Source organism: Pecten maximus, chromosome 1 (genome assembly GCF_902652985.1).
Source record: "Pecten maximus chromosome 1, xPecMax1.1, whole genome shotgun sequence".
Taxonomy (NCBI): domain Eukaryota; kingdom Metazoa; phylum Mollusca; class Bivalvia; order Pectinida; family Pectinidae; genus Pecten; species Pecten maximus.
Genome location: NC_047015.1, coordinates 51,727,192 through 51,748,117, shown reverse-complemented (window position 1 = coordinate 51,748,117; position 20,926 = coordinate 51,727,192). Strand labels below are relative to the sequence as shown.

General features: G+C 35.3%; 1 protein-coding gene across 1 annotated transcript; it reads left to right on the top strand.

Annotated features, from left to right (window-relative positions):
* The first annotated feature begins 1,302 nt into the window (after window positions 1-1,302).
* On the top strand, window positions 1,303-18,330 carry LOC117337520 (Usher syndrome type-1G protein homolog). Its single transcript, XM_033898537.1, has 2 exons — window positions 1,303-2,046; window positions 15,760-18,330. The coding sequence occupies exons 1-2, from the start codon at window positions 1,880-1,882 to the stop codon at window positions 17,084-17,086; spliced, it is 1,494 nt and encodes a 497-aa protein (XP_033754428.1). The 5' UTR covers window positions 1,303-1,879; the 3' UTR covers window positions 17,087-18,330.
* Window positions 18,331-20,926: the final 2,596 nt, after the last annotated feature.

The following is a 20,926-nucleotide window of genomic DNA, read 5'->3' as shown; positions in this document are numbered from 1 at the left end:
GAGACACAATATTTAAAACAGGAAACATTCATATAAGTATACATGCTGCATCAGTTTATTTATATATATATCATATAGCGTATAACTAAATCATGCAGAGGACTATGGGATATTGTAATGACAGGTATTTCAACGGAGTGTGGTTCAGAAATTAATTTAAATGTTGTATGCTGTGCATCACAGTCTGAACATCATTTCCATGATACCGCGGGTAACATACAGATCAGGTTACCATTTTACCAATCAATCATTGGTAATATTGTGAAATTGTATTAAAGAACATATATCCATAATCTTACCGTGAAGTATCAAGGCTATCTATAATAAACAATCAGAGATAGTTGGGTTTATAATTATTGGGAAATAAAGTAATCAATGTGCAACCGGTATGTTAACATACATGGAAATGTAACAATTTCTTTTAAAGAAATGACAATTAAGTGTCATCAAACAAGCTAAAGCAAACTTTCAACGTCATGAAGACTGTGATTATGTGATTCTGGGGTTCTTCTCTGGCACTGAAACTCCAACACCCCCCCCCCCCCCCCCCCCCCCCCCCCCAAACCTAATGTAATATATTTCCGATGTATATATCACCCATCATGAACAGACAACTTATGAAATTAGATATGAAATTAAGAAATCAAAATTAAATTATATTAATAATAAATTCAATATCACAAATGCTTTTTAGTTCGTAGTTATTGAGAAAATGAAAACATTCTAAAAGAAATAGAATTTAACACTTTGGTTTCAAACGAATGACGTCCAGAAATGTGTTTATCTTAATTGTATCTAGGTATAAGCGTCAAACATCCACTTATATTGACCGATGTCTAGTCATTGTTTTATATGATATTGACCACGTGTCCGTGCCTGTTCAGTAGGTCCATAAAACCCGGGGGTGAATAGATCAACAATTGTAGATCATATGTTTAGATTAAACTGCTTTTGGCTTCTCAAATGCTCCAGGCTTGAATTGTCATATCGTCTAGGTTTCTGACCAATGAAATGTTATAACCTGTGGGCACGAAGACATTGTTAGAACCTATAAATGTTGATATATACATTAAATGCCATTTATTTTATAACATTTTAATGTTAAAATTATTCTATAACGATATATAATTATTATCTTCAATAAACTTAATATTCTAGAATGACTTAAAGCTATTAACATAACGGTACTTCGAATTGAATATATATTCCAATTTGATAATTGTTTGCATTATTGATGCAAACTTATCTCGAGAACAATAATTTGTATTGTTCTGTAATGATTGTTTTGCAGGATGTTAAATTAACCCTGTCTGTCAGTGAAGCTGTTTCATGTTTCACACCACATTTCCCCTCATCGATCCGATAGAAGATCGATACCACAGCATAGCTTCCCTCTGGCACGATTTGCAATATGCTCACATAATCTGTAGGCCAATATTTGACATGGTGATAAAAAATGCCGGAATGGACGGTACTACAGGTGTTGAACACAGGTAGAGTTTAGTCACATGATCTACAAATAGTAACACTGCGGCGATTAGGTCTAGGTCTGGCCGTGTTATCAGTTGAATGTGTGTGTGTGCCACATGCATATTCATTACCACATTCTTCTCTGGGTTCTATATCAAAGTCCGAGTAAGGCTTCCTAGATCATTGAGACTGTTGTCGGACGAACGAGAGGATGTAAGGTGTATGTCGAATTACCGGAACTATAATCAACAGTTTGGAAGTTTTATTTACAAATGGACTATAGTGTACTTAAAGGCAATTGACAACCTGGTGTTCCCAAATAATACTTCGTGGTCATACATAGACACTGTCTTAGCTGGTTGATCGACTTCACATGTAAACATTTCTTAGTGCTGTTCTACCTGTAATTATGACACACGGAACGTTCCACAGAGCAGCAAGGGATGGGTACCTGGACCCCCTCAGCCGGGCTACGAGAAAGGACCTTAACACAACTGACGAAGATGGTATGACCCCCACCATGTGGGCGGCGTCCTATGGAAACCTAGCCGCTCTAAGGATGATAGTTGGTCGAGGGTGAGTATTGTCATTGTCGAGAGTTCACAAATGTGAAATGTTTGTCAAGCACCAACAAAATATACTAAGAAAATATGACATTCCAACAAAATATACAAAGACAACCTGACATTTAAGAGACAATATACTTTATTTTGGGAATTCGTTAGTTTTCAAGACATTTACTCTCAAAGAAGTAACTTTCTTGTATATGTTTCGCTAGCATAGTAACCATATCATAAATAATTGGTTTATTATACGTAGTTTTAGCTATCATAGACAGACATTAAAATCTAAATGTGATGATCAGTATTCCTACGTGAATGTAATCAAGTTTATATCCAGCCATTGTCTTGAGAGTGTCTGTACCCTGTAATACCGTTATTGAGTAGTTGTTTGGTTCCGGATCTAATAGTCTTCTTGAGTACAATAACAAACCAAAATTTACATGAGGGAATCATATAAAAATAAATAAATAAATAAATGAAATAGAAAATTGCGGTTAAAGAGCAATTTGAATCTTTGAGTATGCTTTTTGTACTTTTCAAATAAATCTGAAACAGCAGTAAATTAAACTAGTGTGTTTCTATGTTGTTTACAAACGGAATCGTTTGGTGAAAATATTCTTAATATCATAATGTTATATCTACTTATCTTTCAATTATCACGGTGATTGAAATGTGAAAGACAAACAAGTTTTTAAAGTAAGTAATGATGATTGTAACCGACAACAGTCGTGTAATGCTGTGATCAATTACACAAACAAATGCATAAGGCATTTATAAATAATTAAGACAATTTATTAAACCTGGGAAAGAAAGCCATTCCAAGTCATAGGCGTGGCACAATATATCTTTACGGACATCAATCCAACTAATAAGGTTGATATTTGTTTGCTTTATATTACCTCCTAATGTGTATGATTTAGAGTAAAACAATACATATTCTTGCTTATGCAGTCGTATCCTGTATCTAGCAATACAGTCGCAGTACTTGGCTTTTTCTCATCATCAATCTTCAAAAACCTGAATTTGTTTCCTTTTTTAATTTGGCACCTTTTCAGAATATCCACACACTTGCATAATTTAGCGTTAAATGGTCAATACAGCTTCCCTCTATGTTTTAATTTGTCTCCGACCTATTTGATTTTCTTGACTTTTTTCACGTTTCTGGCCCTTAGGAGCAGTGTCGAAACAGCTGTGTGAGTTTATATGTATAATTTTGCGTATTTACTCCATATTATTAAACTCATTTTTAAAAGTGCTGCTCCTTTATGTATTCTTTGTACAATATTTAAAATTGTACAATATTGAAAGGATGAAGTTTTTCTTTTTCTTTCATTACCGAGAACTTAATCTTTGGATTTAAGGCACGTGATTGATTTAGTGATAGCCGACATTTACTTCTTGGTAAATAAGCAACACGCAATGCAGACTTTATCGTTATTTTGTTCAAGGAAAACACTTGAATGGGTCAGGGGTTCCGCATGTTATCAGCCGGGTATGATACAGACACTGTGATTCATAGGTGCAGATAAAAGTGGGCTGGACCACATCAACACACATTATTGAATTATTCATGTGCCATCAGATAAAGATAACACTCCTCTGTTTGATTTGTGAACCCATCTTGTTCCCAGTATCGTAATTTAACGTCTAAATCGACATCCAATTACAATTTGTTGAAGTCGTGTCAGCGTATTGAGTATTTATACTTCAAATACATTGTTGTCAAAACTCATGTTGTAAACTTCGATAATCAAATTGGATATTTATCATTTGTGTATAATTTTATTATTATTTTCCCCATTATTATCAAAACAAAACAGGCAAATGAGTTCACCGTTTTGATAGTTATATTAGCTTTGACTGACAATACTGGTTAATGAAGATGTTCTCTGCTATTACATTTGTAACTACTCACAATCACTATATATAATTTTATAATATTCGTCGATATATTGATTTTGTTATTGTTTTTTTTTCTGTTAAACTTAACATGAAGATATAGTTTTATATTCCATATTTTAAGCATTTCTTCTTTTTAACGGTTCTAAATATTGTATTTACCGTGAAAATTGTACTGTATACTAGGTTATATTAAATTTAGCTATATTGTATTTGCGGTCAATACATTTAGCGCGAAAATAAATACCCAGTGACTGTTTTTTATGTACAATGTATCGAAGGGTTTAACTCTGTAATGTTTACAAAGCGGGGCTGCGCGAAAATTAATGCCTGCAAACAAGGCCCGACTGTAACCACCGCGAAATATCGTCTCGTGAAATTTAACAAATATACAGTATGTCCCGTCATGGATTGGGAACCCCTTAACACAATTTAGTGTCCCTGTTTTATAAATATTTGTTAGAGCATTTGAGATAAGATATTTCCTTTAATATTTCGGGTCAAAAACAATGAAACAAACCATTATGAAATCCATATAAAATGGCCGTAATTCAACCAACAATCTTCATACTTGTAGACATATATTTAACGTTACTTTTCAACCAACCTTTAGTATGACATGTTTAGTAAGCAAGAAACATAACTGTCCATTTCGACAACAGCTAGATGCAAAATGTATTTATAATTGATTGACTTTCAACGCATAACCATATAGTTTATAATTATTCCTTTAATAACAACTTTTTAAGAGAAATTCATATAAGAAGTTTTTCACATATTGTTAAGGTCCATATAAGTTTATCAGCAATGGTGTATCTGATATTATTATTATTTTTTAAAGATTTTAAACCTGAATCACTAACAGAGGATAACACACCCACAACGTGTTGCTAATCAAAGCAGTGAAGGGGTATCAGACATACTTATATCCAACAAGCCAGACACTACATTAATACACCACTTCCCCCCGCCATGTTGGAACACCAGTTAATGCCCCCATCACACTAAGACAAAGACCACGAAGACCGCACTGCGTCCTTAAAATTTCGAGAAACGCAGCGGGGTCGTGGCAAAAATGGAGAATTTTGCAGTTGTCACGTTCATATTACGCCCTCATTACGTCCTTGCTGGGTTCTTACTACGTCCTACACGTTTCCACTAAGACCTTATCTCGCGCATGTTCGCGCGTGCACCACGCTCTGTGTGTTCTTAATACGCTCTTACTACGTCCAAAAAGATCTTTCTACGCGTGCATTACGTAATTACTACGTTCTCTCTGCGTTTGCCCGTTCCCTATAAATACAACTTGACTTGTTTCTTTTTTCCATTCCCCTGCAATATTCACAATATGCCGCCGAGAAAATCCGGACAGTCCAAGACAGGCCGTGGTGGGAGAGGCAGAGGTAAAATTCTAAAAAATCCACCACCAGTTGCCAGCGTTGTTGCATCCGAAGCAACCAACGATTATGACGAAGAACCGAATTTTTCGACTGGTACAGGCAGGGCAGAGATAGAGGGCCATGACAGTGGCGACGAAACAGACACTTCAACTATGGCTACTAAGAACGTGCCAAGGACGAACCCAAAAAAGCCTAGGTTGTCTTTTATTCCTTCTTCGCCTTCTTCGCAGCATCAAAAGTGCGGCCTGTGCATCAATAAAAACCTGTTGTCCTTGAATCAGAGCAAGATGCATAAGAAGTTCTTGATAACTTGTAACCATCTTCTTTTGTAGTTTGAACGAAAGTGATAATGAATTAAACTTGAAATGAGTATTTATACAGCCGATCCTCTGGACGTGGTTTTGACGTGGTGGTAACCTGTGACAGACGTGTCGTAAACTTAATGAGCACCGTAAGAACGTACTGGAAACCTAACGTGGTCATCAACAACGTGGTATTGGCGTACCTTGGTCATTGTACAAGCGTAGAGAGGTCGCAATAAGAACTACATTGACGTAGCAAGAACGCACTGACAACGCAATGAGAACGTAATACAATCCTTTCCATCAGCGCTACGCTTCCACTGCGTCAATGAAGTTCTCATTGGGTTTTGGTTACGTCATTACCACGTCAATACCGCTGGTACTGCGTCCCTGTTACGTTCTTACTACGTCCCGATTGGACCACGTCCTCGCTACGCTTTTTTTTAACATGCTCAAAGTTTGTTCACGTCCTCCAGGTCCATGAAGACCATAACACGTCCTTATCGGTCTCTATTGAGTCTTTACTACGTTGTACAAGTTCTTTCTGCGTTCGCATTGCGTTCTTCAATTTTTTCCAGGACGTGGTTGGACGTAGTGGGAACGTGACCTAGTGTGATGGGGGTATTAATGTCGGACACTATACACCATGTACCCTCAACTTGCGAAGTAATAGTGTCCAATATTATTGTATTTCCTTTGTCTTAAACATCTGTTGTTGACATTCTAAATATAGATTTATTGGATGGAAAGGCGTAAGAGATCGAAAAAACACTGACTTCTTTCGCATTGTATAAATAATAAATTCGACTACATCATTTGATTACAGTGTCTGGTTGTACCTTGGGACGTAAACAAGAAAAGCTAATATTTCTACAACTGATCATAGTACGTTGGGCGCTATATTGCACGCGCATTGTGTGTGTATATATACAATGGTGAAATAAGGCAGGGGGATTCATAAAGATGCGGATTTATGTGAGAAATTCCACTTTAACTTTCAACGGGGTACCAAGGTGGCTCACCAACCATCGTATGTGAAGAGTCATTAACTTGGTTGTTCCAGATCAATAAAACACTACTTGATGTTTAAGTAATGTTCTTGGTTCAGCACAGTGCATTCAAAGGGAACCTCCGGTAGATTCGATAACCATGTACGTCTGAGTATTTGGCTTCGAGAAAGACTATAGTGACCGCTCCTTATATAAGACGTTTATAACCTACATTATAATTTTATGTAGCTTTTTCCTTCTCTATAATTTTCTTAAGAAAATAGAAAGAAAATTTCTTAAAATCGATTGTTTTAACAATACCACATTCTTTCGCCAATGGCTATTTGTCGTTATTTATGCATTATTATGAAGTTGTTTATATTATCATTTTTGGGGTTGGTTTTTTTTTACGATTTTTATCAAACGTATATCAAGCAAATAAATTATTATTTTTATCAGATTAGCAAAGTTTTTTTTTATTTTCTCTGGATGCTTTTGTTTCAATTCTTCTTTCCGCGAATTAGAGCTCTTGAAAACGATAACGTTTGTAGTATTTCAGACACATTAACTTGAAACCACAAGATAAAAATACGGCATTTTGCCATGTACTCAGATTTTGAGAAGTAGTTGTATATATGTATTAGTATAAACATTAATCAAACCTGAAGCATGCGTTTTAAAACAAAATATTAAAATCAAGAAATATACAACTACATTATTGTATCTGTAAGTAAAGGATGTTCATATCAAAGGGTAGCGTCGGTATGAATTTGAAATTCATTTTTTTTTTTAATCATTTTAGATTAGTTGTATGGTAGATAACATAGATAAAAAAGACATTATACATGTACTTATGCATCCAGCTTCATTTAATACATGTACTGATGATTGTAATCTGTGAAATATGAATGCGTTTGCATAGCCAGCCCTATCAGGGATCGTACCTATCTATAGATGTTGTTAATGTGCTTTAGAACTTTGCTGTTTGTTGGGTTTATCGCCCCGTTTACAGACGTGTCATTTTGAGGCAGGGTCCACTTGTAGTAGTTGGTGACTACCTCAATGGACAACATACGAGAAACGCAAACCGACACGGGTAGGGTGCTTTAGGTACTTAAGAACAGGAGTGTACAGTGAGATTAATACGGTAATATGTTGTTTATTCACAATGTTTACCATAGATAAGATTTGTGCTGTGCTATTTGAAAATCAATATTCATGCGAACAATTTATAGCCGACCACATGCTTCACATGTGTTTAAGTATAACCCATTCGGACTATTGTACGGTACCATAAATTAAAGTACTTTGTAGTAACACGTAAAAATCTCTGACATATATGTATTACTTACAATGAGCCAAAGTTCTGAACTATATTTACATAAACCGTGTTAGAAAGTTAAATAGTTGCCAAGTCAAACAATTTTTTAAGAATTAAATACAAGTTTATTATATAGGTATATATATATATTGACTTGACACTGTAAACGTTATAGACAACCTTATCTTATATATTCGTTTTAGACCCACAAAATACATCTACCAAATTGTTATAAAACTTTTGATATCGTATTATTTAATGCATTTAAACAAAAATAAATTATAGACACCGCTGTGCTTCCACGAATTGTCCATCTTCATAGGGCAATCATTACAACTCTGAATGCGCAATAAATTATTTAATGTGTGTGTGTTGTTTGTTTGTTTTTTGTTTTTTGGGGGTTTTGTTGTTGGTTTTTTTTGTGTTTTTTTGTGTGTTTTTTATTTTTTTTTTTTTTTTTTTTTTTCAAAATGGTCTTCTGTAAAGCGTCTTTGAACTCATGGAGGACAGTGTAGATATCAATCCTCGAGAACACTACTGTACATAGCTTATCAGTACTTCCTCGACTTCGACATACCCAATGTGCAGCTATGTTCTGCTCCTATAGCGTGCGTAAGATATATCATGTCAATATCCTGTGTCTTTTTTTTACAATCATCGAGATAACAGGTTTCGACTTATATGATTTTGATCATTTTAGTAAAATAAAAAACACAAAGGATTCCACGTGGTATTTCATATATATTTGTTCTTCAAAGTCAAAGATGGATTTCTCTATAAATCCTTTCGCTGTGTTTAATGCTTAATAACCATAGAAAATCATCCAATTTAAAACACAATGATAGGGACTTTAATAAGATTTCAAATTTCAAAAAATGTGTACTCTGATATTTTTTATGCGACAATACATTTCAGCATTAAAACATTATTTTGTTTAAAAACATACTATTCTAAATATGCATCTGTACAAACGTGACACAGTTAGTTATCAATATCGTGTACATATATGTGATAGGTTCATGTAACCGAAACTCGTATTTGAGATAAATTAAAATTCTATACATTAACTGGGGAAAAACCTCATTATATCCAGATTCGTTTTAGGATATTAAGATAAATTAGATTGAGTAAAATTTTGGGAATTTTAAATGACTTCGTAATAAGCAGAATTTTTTATCAAGAATCGTCTGAAGAAAGTTTAATGGTACATTATATATCCTAGTAAGTAATCTTCAGATAAAAGTAGAGTTCGTTACACCAAGGATTCGATAAACCGGAAATTCGTTATTTGTCATAACAGCTGATGACAGTTACACTTTTCAATCCGCCCATACTCGGGCTACACATGTGATTTGATGACATAGCTCGTTAGTATCGGGACTGTATCAGATACTATTATGGAAAGGAATTTCTATAAATAATACACCGGTGGGGATGTCCTCGATTTGGTATCATTTCTGTCATCTAGTATCTTCTTCCGTTCAGATTAGAGTGACTAATTATCGATAGTCAATGATAGGTTAAACAACCCACCATTCAGAATTCACTCCGTCGACCCTACTACATAGTAGATTGATGATGCAGTCCTATATTACTAGTCATACGAAGGATAGTGTTTGTGACTGCAAATTTTGACATATTATACACAGGGAAAGCATATGTGAAATTTCAATATCAATTATTATTGGAAGATTAAACTTTTTATATAATTTACTATGATCTAAATTCTTAAGTTTATTTTCAATCCTAATTCAGTCAGATTTTGACATTTCTTCCGAAATATTCTAGCTTCCTCAGTAACATCCTAGATCCGAACTATTTAAGCCCTAAGCATCACACATTTTAAGCCCTTAGCGTCACTGGTCTATAAGACCTTAGCATCACTCGTCTATACGCCCTCATCATCTCTCTTCTCTAATTAATTCGCTATATTCGCTGTCATTGAACAGTTCGCGAAATTAAATACCCAACAAGTATTCAAACCATGTAATAGTGTTTTAAAGCACAATGCCTAAAATGTTTCGTAGTTTAAAAAGTTGTAGGCGGTGTTACGCGAAGTCTCGGTTCGAGTTGAAGAAGCTTGAAATATTAACCTCGCGAAATGGAATATATATAAGTACATTCAGTGCTTTCGTCATGATTAAATCTCATATCAATTTCAATATTTTCAGCTAAACATGAATTATCAGAGATTGATAATTTGATCTGTTCATGAGAAGTTGAAAACTAAAACACCATTGCCATACTCCTAATTCAAACTCATGTTACTCATTTATTACAGTGAGGTTTGAACGAAATATCTAGACGCATTTAAACACCGAGCAATCTGCTTCTTTCCCAGATCGAATACTGTAAACGTATATTTTTTAGGGGTTATTTTATTTTAAGCGTTTTTCGCACTGGACGCATTCCGCTAAATTAAGATTCCGCTAATTTTAGGTTACCTACATTGGTACCTATGACAATCATTGTTGGCGCGCTACTTCATCATTCCATTAATCTATTCTCATTGGATTTTGCGATACAATTTGAGTACGTCAAATTAAGTACTTTTACAGTAACGGGAGTTAGATTGGCAACTGATTATTAAACGTCTATAGTAATGTACTATCATTTATATGATAGCAACGCAGTAGGCAGTCAGAAATTAATGAAAATATTTATTATATTTATGGATTTGTAAGACAAGAACTGGACTCAAGATAATTCCTAATGGCTGTCAAGTAGGTAGATCGAGGTGTCATTATTTGTTTACACGAGATGTAACGTAGGCCCTGTTTACACACCAGTTACCTCCCTTTGCGATTAGACCCGTTGTATCTCCACCTGCTTGGGGCGGCTTACGTCAATGTTATACCTGGTAGTTTTACCTGTAAAGAGATAACGCCCGGATGTTTAGTCCATACAGTACAAGCTCATTGAGTCCAGAGATCTTTCCTACAGGTGTAGACTATATACTTACTGCTCTGTATATAGATTTTGAGACATTTTATCTCAGATAAAATACTAAACAAGATGATGTTTGCAGTTTTGATGATGTGCATTTTAGCCAGAACTGAATACTGAGTACTGTATTTCGCGGTGTCCCATTCGGGCCATGTTCGCGGGTAGTAAATTTCACGCAACCATGTCTTGTAAACATTTTTGCAGAAAACACTTCCATACATTTATTTGTATAAAAAATATTCAGCGGGTATTTATTTTCGCGTTATATCAAATAACCACAAATACAGCGAAATTAAACATCACTATAATATTTGCAACTGCACAGTAGTTTGGCTCCAAAACCTCGATTATTTTTCTGTGTATCTGATTCTAATATATAATTTTCCAGATTCACCATTTTTTTTTTCGTTATAAAACCATTCATTTTGGACATGCTTATAGTACGTATGCCCTTTGGTCATTAGATATACGTGTACATTGTATCTATATTATACCTACATTATTGTGATCCTATAAAATGTCTCTTCACCACGTTAACTCCACGTGCTATGCATTTGTTATTGAAATTTTCCTGGGATCGTAAATTGGGCCGGTAATGTATTTAATCAACAAAACTCCACCTGTATACACCTGTCTCAATATCCGGGACAAAATGATGCCAACTATTTAAATTCGGAGCTTCCTAAATCCATTTCAATAAAGAACCTGACTCCAAATTTCTTTCATGTGTGCACTATCATAAATTACAAATTGAAATATCTTAAGGTGGAGAGGAATTAAATTGTATGACGCAACAATATTGATTTAGACAAAGTATAACCAGGTTTACACAACATCTATCAGCCAGACCGGTACCTGTAACATATAGGTATCATATACCGCATGACACCAACGTGCAAGTCTCGGCTAGGTTTACTGAAACCTTGACCAGGAAGATATAAAATGCAGACTTGTACAGATATGCAGGGCCTAAAACCCCTATAGTGCAGCTGATAGTGGTATAGATAAACATTTGACGTGTCAGATCAATCGGTAAGACACAGGGGTAAAACAAATACCTGCTGTGCATTTCATCTGGGTTCGAAAATTATTTCAATATTTCTTAACCCTTGCTCATAGATGTTTTTTTTTCTTTAAAGCAGAGACGTTATCTGTGCCTTTCAAATATACAGTCAAGTTAATAAGGGCGAAAAAAAACCCAACATAAAATAAAAAAAAAAAATAATTAAAATTAAAAAAAAAAAAAAGTAAAAATAAACAAACAAACAAACAAACAAAAAATGTTTAAAGATAACTTGTATTGACCAGTCAGTTGAACGATTTATTTATTACAATTATTTGACCTGAATATCAACCAAGCGGCAATGAAAAATCTACATTTATTGCAAATACATGCAGGCAATTGTCATTTAGATATATATATATACATTTGAAATATACAACCTACTGTACATTTCAAGTACATAGCATACTGAAATACAAAAATTTTACAAGGTGGTAGACGTTTACAACTAGACCTATTTATTTATCCCGTGTTTTGTCGAATCTGTATCCCTACTTAGACTCCCCGGGGGCGGAATCTGCTCGTTCCTTAGGACATTTGAACAGTTGTATTTGATGAGATTAACAGTAAACAAGACCCGAGATATTTTCACCGATTTTTCGGTATGTTGATACCCTAGCTGTAAAGGAAATCATCTTAGCTATCACCCAGCAACACAAGTTTGACGTCATCTGCCCATTTGTCATACTTTGAGCGCTGTTGATATTGAACAATGGGGTAACTTTGGGAATTTGCCCACTTTAGAACCAACATAGATAGCTTTATGCGAGACCACTTGCTGTTAAATTCTCCCGTTATCGTTACACTTAACAGTCAAGTACATTTGTTGGCTAAATCTAGTAAGCTTATAAAGTTGTGTAGTGTCCGGTATATATTGCGGATTTTATCAACTGGACACTTCTAGTAAATGTTGCGAATGAAAATAAATTTAGGAGGTGAATTGGATGTATAATAGTGACTTGAGACATATTGGTTTCTGTATGCTGGTTCGAAATAAAAGTGGTTACTTTAAATGTTCATATTTTAGTGGTAATCTTATTTTGGCGTTTTTCGCGATGGGAGCGTTCCGCTAGATTTCGATTGAGCTAATTTTAGTTTATCTACATTGGTTTCTATGGCAATTATTGTTGACGTGCTAATTCATTATGAATTAAATGATCAATTGATGAAGGGATTAATGTGTTGGAGATAGCAGATGAACAAAAACCTTGAAATAACTCGAAAGAATGTCACAATCTGGATTCGAAGTTGCAAAAAAAAAAAAAAGAAACAGAACTCCGAAAATTCAATCATTTTATTATTTTCGATATTGGGTTTCCAAAGGACTTGTGTTTACTCAGAACCGTGTCACTATTCAAATGAATTAACGCGGCAAAATTATACAAAACTATACAAAAGTATTGTATAAACGTGGTTTAAACATCATGGGTGGGGGATCCGTTTATGATGCTTGAGTGCTGTCCCCTTAGACTAAATAGGAAATTAAACAACAGATGTTTGTAATCTGAGGTTTAATTAGTTTCCCAGGTAAAAACGTATCACGCCCAATAGAAACGCTTATCTTGTAAGGCAAGAAAATTGAATAACAAAATCAATAGACTTGATCAATGCTTTTAGAATAAAGACGTTCAATATTTGATGATCTTTGCGACTTTGGTGGAACATTAAGTGGAATTTTATGTCAGAACACACTTGAGTTGTTGCTCCCAAACACACGTTTTGAAACTAATAAAACAAAATCACAAGTTTTATTAAAACATGAAAATTTTTATGTAGGATCCGGGGTGTGCCGAGTTACATACAAGAAAGGCGGAAAGGGGAATTAAATCGAGTTATGCCTGAGATAACATGTTCTATCGTTTAAGTGATACCGGTGCTATCAGTGTAAGAAAAATAATCGATTTTGTAAACAGTGTGTCGTAATTCAAGACAGCAAAATATAAGCCATATTTTCAGGATTGAGAATGTATAATGCGACAAATTTGCAACGCTTTGCTACAGTTGCACGCGCGTTTTACAGGTATTCTTTTATCCAGGCCAACAAGCGAGACTAATATAAATTGATATAAATAAAGTTAACATTTGATATGTTTTTATTTGGACCACAGTGCTGCTTGCAAAAACGGGTCTTCAATCATGTGTACATAACATACTCTTTTGGCTGAGATCAGAATATCTTAGGTTGATATAATGATATAATGCTGTCCAGTCCAGCTTGCTTATATTTTTCAACTTCCCAGATACGAGTAATTAAATCGATTGGGAAGGTAACCCGTTATTTAAAACCAGATGTTCGAAGTCCCTAGTGGGATTTCATATATCTGGCGATGAGATGAACATGTTTATTAGTTTGGCCTCAGCACGACCGCGGTTGTGATTAATCAGCAGAAGTCAAATTCTTACATACACAACCCTACACATATGTACACGTATTAGTCATTTTCTCACAACCATTGTATTGTGATATCCGTCACGTGATTGTATCACGCTACAAATGTGTTGTGATATCCGTCACGTGATTGTCTCGCGCTACAAATGTGTTATGATATCCATCACGTGATTGTCTCACTCTACCATTGTTTTGTGATATCCGTTACGTGATTGTCTCACTCTACCATTGTTTTGTGATATCCGTCACGTGATTGTCTCACTCTACCATTGTTTTGTGATATCCGTCACGTGATTGTCTCACTCTACCATTGTTTTGTGATATCCGTCACGTGATTGTCTCACTCTACCATTGTTTTGTGATATCCGTCACGTGATTGTCTCACTCTACCATTGTTTTGTGATATCCGTCACGTGATTGTCTCACTCTACCATTGTTTTGTGATATCCGTCACGTGATTGTCTCACTCTACCATTGTTTTGTGATATCCGTCACGTGATTGTCTCACTCTACCATTGTTTTGTGATATCCGTCACGTGATTGTCTCACTCTACCATTGTTTTGTGATATCCGTCACGTGATTGTCTCACTCTACCATTGTTTTGTGATATCCCTCACGTGATTGTCTCACTCTACCATTGTGTAGGGACATTCATTACGTATATCGCATCATCTACTAACATTTTCTTTTTAAAAAGACACTTTCATTAATGCTGTCAGGCTATTTACCATCAATTGGTCGCTACTCATTATAATGCTTGTGAAGTGTTCTGATATCTCATATATTTCCATGTGTTTGCACTTTAATAACACCATATGGTGCTGCCATCTACATATGACATTAGTCGCTGAAAACACACAAACAAACATCCAGACATTGTGTATTCATCGTGATTCTACATTTTATCTGCAATGTTCAGTACATAAATATTTAAATTCATTTGCAGATTCTGATCCGTCCCTGGCAGGGCAAAGCATCTGTGTATTAGAATTTCACGCATAGACTTTGGCATATACAATATTCAATATTTAACACTTAAGGTATATAAAAGGCACAAATATGCATTTATGCGATGATTTTGACAGTCCTTGCATTGATTAGAGAGGGCATAGTTGTCTTTCACCTGTATAAGGAATATGTCTTAAACGAGCCACTTAAAAACTAATATAACTACAGAACTTACAAGGTTAAGCGGAGAATGTTCTTTAACTTCATGCGACCTTTGTATCCATTCCCTACCCTAGTTTGAAGACGTCATACGATTTGAGGTAGATTCTCATGCCGGGTATCTTCTAACATATATTTGACTTATGTTCTGTCCTTTTGTTATCGATTATTAATCAAAATTACGATTTCAGGTTTAGATTTATACTATCTACTATTTTCATTGACTATTTCTACCTTCTGTCGTTCCAGGGGCGACCCAGACAAGATGGATTTGATGGGATTTTCATCTCTCCATCACTCGTGCAAAAGTGGGCACATCAACGTGGCCTCTTTCCTTATCAACTACGGCGCTAATATTTGGGCAATGGACAACGACTTCAAAACGGCTCAGGACATAGCTGCTCTTTGGGACAAAACAGAAATTGTTAAATTACTGGACGATGCCAAAGCACAACAGCAATCCCTAAATCCCAGCATTGTCAAAAAACTCTGTGCGAAGGCCTTCGAAGATGCTGAAAGGAACGGCAAACGACATGAAAAACGAAATAAGGAAGCACAGAAAATCGCGGAAAAAGAAGATTCTAAACGATTGCGTCATACTGACCCGGATTTCAAACCTCCTACAAAGATGAATGTGTTCAAGACTTTGACAATGAAGTTTCGCTCCAATAATCGAAAATACAATGGAAACGATCGTACAAATGTGCAGACATTTTCTGACATTGCTATTGGTACAAAATCACGTGGTACAAAAAAGAAAATATTGCTTAAACAAAGTAATGGTTTCGATACACATTCGGTGATGGATTTTAAAACGAGCGAGTTTGACGGTGAAGGGAATAGAACCTTGAGGTCTATGAAGGGTACAAATGGCTACCGGAAGAATTCAGATGTTATGTACCTAACTAACAAAGAGTCAGATAATGGCGCTGCGGCCTCTGGAAGCAGACCGGCTTTGGCGAACGTGTTCAGTCTTCCCAAACAAAAGTGGAAAAGCGAGTCCGATCTCATTGACTCCGGAACAGAGTCGATTGGCTCTACCCACGGTAACGAAGACGACTCTGACCAACCGGGAATGTTTAGGAACGCACTCGGCACTTTATCGTTTTTGCATACGCGACAAGGCCTTACTGGAACGCTCAACGGATTTACAAAAGCTTCTTCATACGACTTCTTGGATGAGATCGGCGACGACCTTGGCATCCCAGAAGAACAAACAAGGGAAAACAATCGAGACAGCTTAGGATCAGACAGCATCGGTACCACAACGAGTTTAGAGGAACGCCTTCAGGGCCCTGTACCATGGAAAGACGATGATGACCTTCTCAGCGATGACGACGAAGACCAATCGGAGTTCTCTCCCCTAGTTCGGTTCTTAGAATCGTGTGGGATGAGTAACTACACTTACGTTTTCACGAACGAGGACACGGACTTGGATGCGTTGATGCTACTTACTGATGAGGATTTCACCAGGTTAGGGCTTCGACTGGGTCCGCAGAGAAAACTTAAGGAAGCGATAAAGAAAAGAAAGCAAGCGCTTGAAAGTCCATCTGCCATGTTGGATACACATCTATAGATTATTAAGATCTTTAGAGAACTAACTCTTTATAAATTAGTGCTTGTGATGTACATTGCCAAATGTCAGACGATGCAAACGTTTGCAAGACATCTGAAAGTGTTGTTGTTCTGAAATAGACAAGGTATATTTAATTTATCGCCATGGGAATCAGTATTATTATGTACATATGCTTGATCATAACTGAATACAATAAGAGATGTAGAAACACATCATTGGTGATAAGCCTCTACCTTTTAAGTAATGAATTTAAACCAGCCTTTGGAAGGAAATATTATAATTGCATGACAGCTGTGTATATACCCAAATAAGGTGATTATGATATAGACGGATGCAATATGAATATATACATTGATTTTGGCGACGTTCAAATTTCATTAAGAACTTCACAGCCAATAACGGTTATGACTTGGAGCCGCCCATTCTTAATCCCATTGATTGTCAAGCTTATTGCTACATAAATCATACAGAGTGTAAATGTCAAACGAAGGGAAGCAACTCTAGTACATCCGAATGAATTCCTCCTTTATTCATTAAAAAAATGTATTTTTTATTTTTATTATCAAATTGTATTTATTTTCTCAGATATACTTATCATTCAGTCACTGATACAACCATATGAGGTATACTTAGATATACACCCAAGTTTAATACAATATTTATGATTACAACATTAGTCCATATATATAATTTGTAAAGCAAACCGTTCCTGCTTTTATACAGTCGAGAGTTTGTATAGAATGCATTTTACAAAAAGCTGGAAAACCTTTCAGACCAATTTGTCTATAGCGACCCAACTCATCTGTAGATATCGTCATCTTTAAATATTATATCATATAACTTGCTGTTTCAGTTATTGGTCCTTAATTTTGGAGCCATTGCACTTTTACACATGTGTAGCTTTTAAAAAACATTGAAATTATTTATTCAGAAGTTTCCATAAAATCATTTGTATATAAATTATAACCAGAGAAATGCTTTTAAATGTTTTGCAAAATCTAGTTTCGAGCACTTCGGGCTTACCTGACTTTAAGACATTAAAGGGAAGCAACTCTTGTATTTTTTCTCCGTTTGTCCAAAATCAATGGTTTCAGCATTAACACAAATCATTAATCCAGTCAAAGTTGTTGTATAAATTTCATCTTTATCATTTATCACATCAGTATCAATTATGGATGTGTGAGGGTTTCATATATGTTTTACAATGGATTATCTCTATTTTATTAAATTTTACACAAAAAATATTATCGTTGTATTGTTTGTGTTTGATTGTTTCCAACTAACCCTCGAACTCCCAAATTGTAACGTGAATTCATATCTTTTCTAATGAAATAATTGTCATACAATGGTAATTAAATGAACATCTGTTATATACTTTATTTTAAACTTTCGGTCGTTTCGTTTGTACTTTGTATAGTTATAGCGAAATTTGGGCGATATGGACAATGTCAAAACGATAAAGAACCAAACCAAAAAATATAATTCTATACACACATACAAAATTACCTTCAATTTCGAAGCAGGAAAACCCAAGAAATAATGAAACGAAATAGAGTCATATTGCAGGAATATTTCATATCAATTTACAGGGATTTAAGATTGATGAAACCAATTCTCAACATTTGTGACAAGTTCGTCTGATTATACTTTATGGGAAGCCTTTTACAGGAATTTGGGGTACTTTGTTGTCGAAAGTACTTTGCAAACTGTATGATGTATACTCTTCAAATGTTAAAGCTGATATGTTAAAGACATATTGCAAATTACGTTCAAATCAACTTTACTTTCCAACAATGATTGATTTCAATTCAAGTTTTTTTTTATACAGGAACCTCACCCCATCCGACCCTCTCTATCCTACCCAACCCATCCCGCACCCTACCCGTACCCTACCCGTACCCTACCCGCACCCTACCCGCACCTTACCCACACCTCACCCACACCTTACCGCACCCCACGGTCACAACACTTTTTTAATGTTACTTTATATGTGTATTCAACCTTAGTCAGTGGTGTACTATCACCAAAATCGAATGATAAAGAGAAGGATATAAAGAGAAGAAGACAAAGAGATGGATTAATATCTATATAAATACTTGTTTCGAATCTTTCATTTATATATCTACACATTTAAAAGAGCCAACTCAACAAATAGGAGGAATTTAATACGGTCATCGTCACGAAGGATGGCAAAACATGTATTAACTAAGTTATCTAATCTATAATTAAACATATTTTATTGCACATAACAAATTCTGCAGACCAATTGGACACAGGTTTTAGAAATTATTAAAAGTCCTCTTCCAAAATAATGATAGAATAACAATACCTATCACCAGATGTTAGAGCTACTCAAATATATATTTGACAAGAAAGGGTTGTAGTTTAAGAGAGGGGACAAAGAAGAGAAGGACATTTATCGAAAAACTATTGGACATAGCTAACCTAATTTTCATTACATGATATAATGTGTTTTCAATTAGATTGTGAGCCACGTGGGTGGTCTTTTACCAAGCAAACGGACTAGTGATACGCTAATCACTGTCACCACGCTGTCAGAGGATCTACTGTCCATTCCATCACGTGCTTTGTTGCACTTTCTCCTTGACATTCCTACATTGCTGTTAAAATCCGTTTCACTCACCTGTAATGAAAAACTAAGATGGTGTTAACCAAAATACCGCCACAAAGACATTGAACATGTCTTCTCCAGCGTATAAATGATATCATTTCTCTATATTTACGAAATCAGTATAAATAATTAATATCTCGATAAATAATTATTATGATAAATAACTAATATTACAAACATTTCTACCCTCAAACAGGAAAGTTGGAATCATATTTAAGGACACAACTTGGATGATAGTATATAAATTCTTGAAAACGTATTAAATAACATATCACAAGAATGCTAAGTTTAGATTAGTTTAGTATTGTTTAACGTCCTATCAACTGATTAGGTTATCTAAGGAAATAATTTGCCAACTTTAAAGTGCTACCTCACTGAAGCATACTGCGGAAGACACCCAGCAAGATACCAATCCGGTCACATTATACTGACAACGGGCAACCAGTCGTCGCACTCCGAAAATGCTGAGCGCTAAGCAGGAGTGGAAATTTCCATTTTTGAAAGACTCTTGCCTGTCTCGGCCAGGGGACAGAAACCAAAGCCTTCCTCACAGGGGCGAGCGCTCAATTAAAGGCCAAAAGTGAGGCATTTTCAAGGGATACATTAGGAAGAAGAAAGTTTATAGAAAGAAGAGAAAAATTACTATCCTAAATTTAGTCGCCTCTTACGATCATGCAATGAGGGCAGGTACAATTCTTACGTCCCACCTGGAGGCAAAAATATAACCTCCATAGAAACACTATATGCAAACAATATTTGAAAAACTTTCAGTTTTCATAATTACATGCATTCGGTAGAACGTGCACACATTCTTTCTAAAAAAAGTTCTGAAAAAAATCTGCAATTATGCAATGCAATATTATTTATATAAAATAATAATTGTCTTTCTATGTCACAATATACAAAATTTCAAACAGCGATATCGCCATGCCTTTATATAGATAGACCAGGAATTAGGTGGGAAAGAACGAATTGTCCTATGGCCATTAAATCAGTTTCAGAGAACATGTTTAGATATAATCACATTATTATTCCGTCGTTTATAGACTAAAACTATACCCCCACCCCCTTCAGAACATAGAAGCTGTATGATTATGTATAAGCTTTGTCCTTTTCCAAAATATGTTATTAACTAAGTTTTGTCGAATATCTAGATGATACGGACGAACAAATACAAAAACAAAACATCTGCTTTGGGACGAGCTCGC

Bases quoted from the DNA above. Each gene is read 5' to 3' on its own strand.
- LOC117337520 (XM_033898537.1), top strand. From the start codon at position 1,880: ATGACACACGGAACGTTCCACAGAGCAGCAAGGGATGGGTACCTGGAC. The intron at 2,047-15,759 runs GTGAGTATTGTC...CTGTCGTTCCAG, and splicing joins AGGATGATAGTTGGTCGAGG to GGGCGACCCAGACAAGATGG.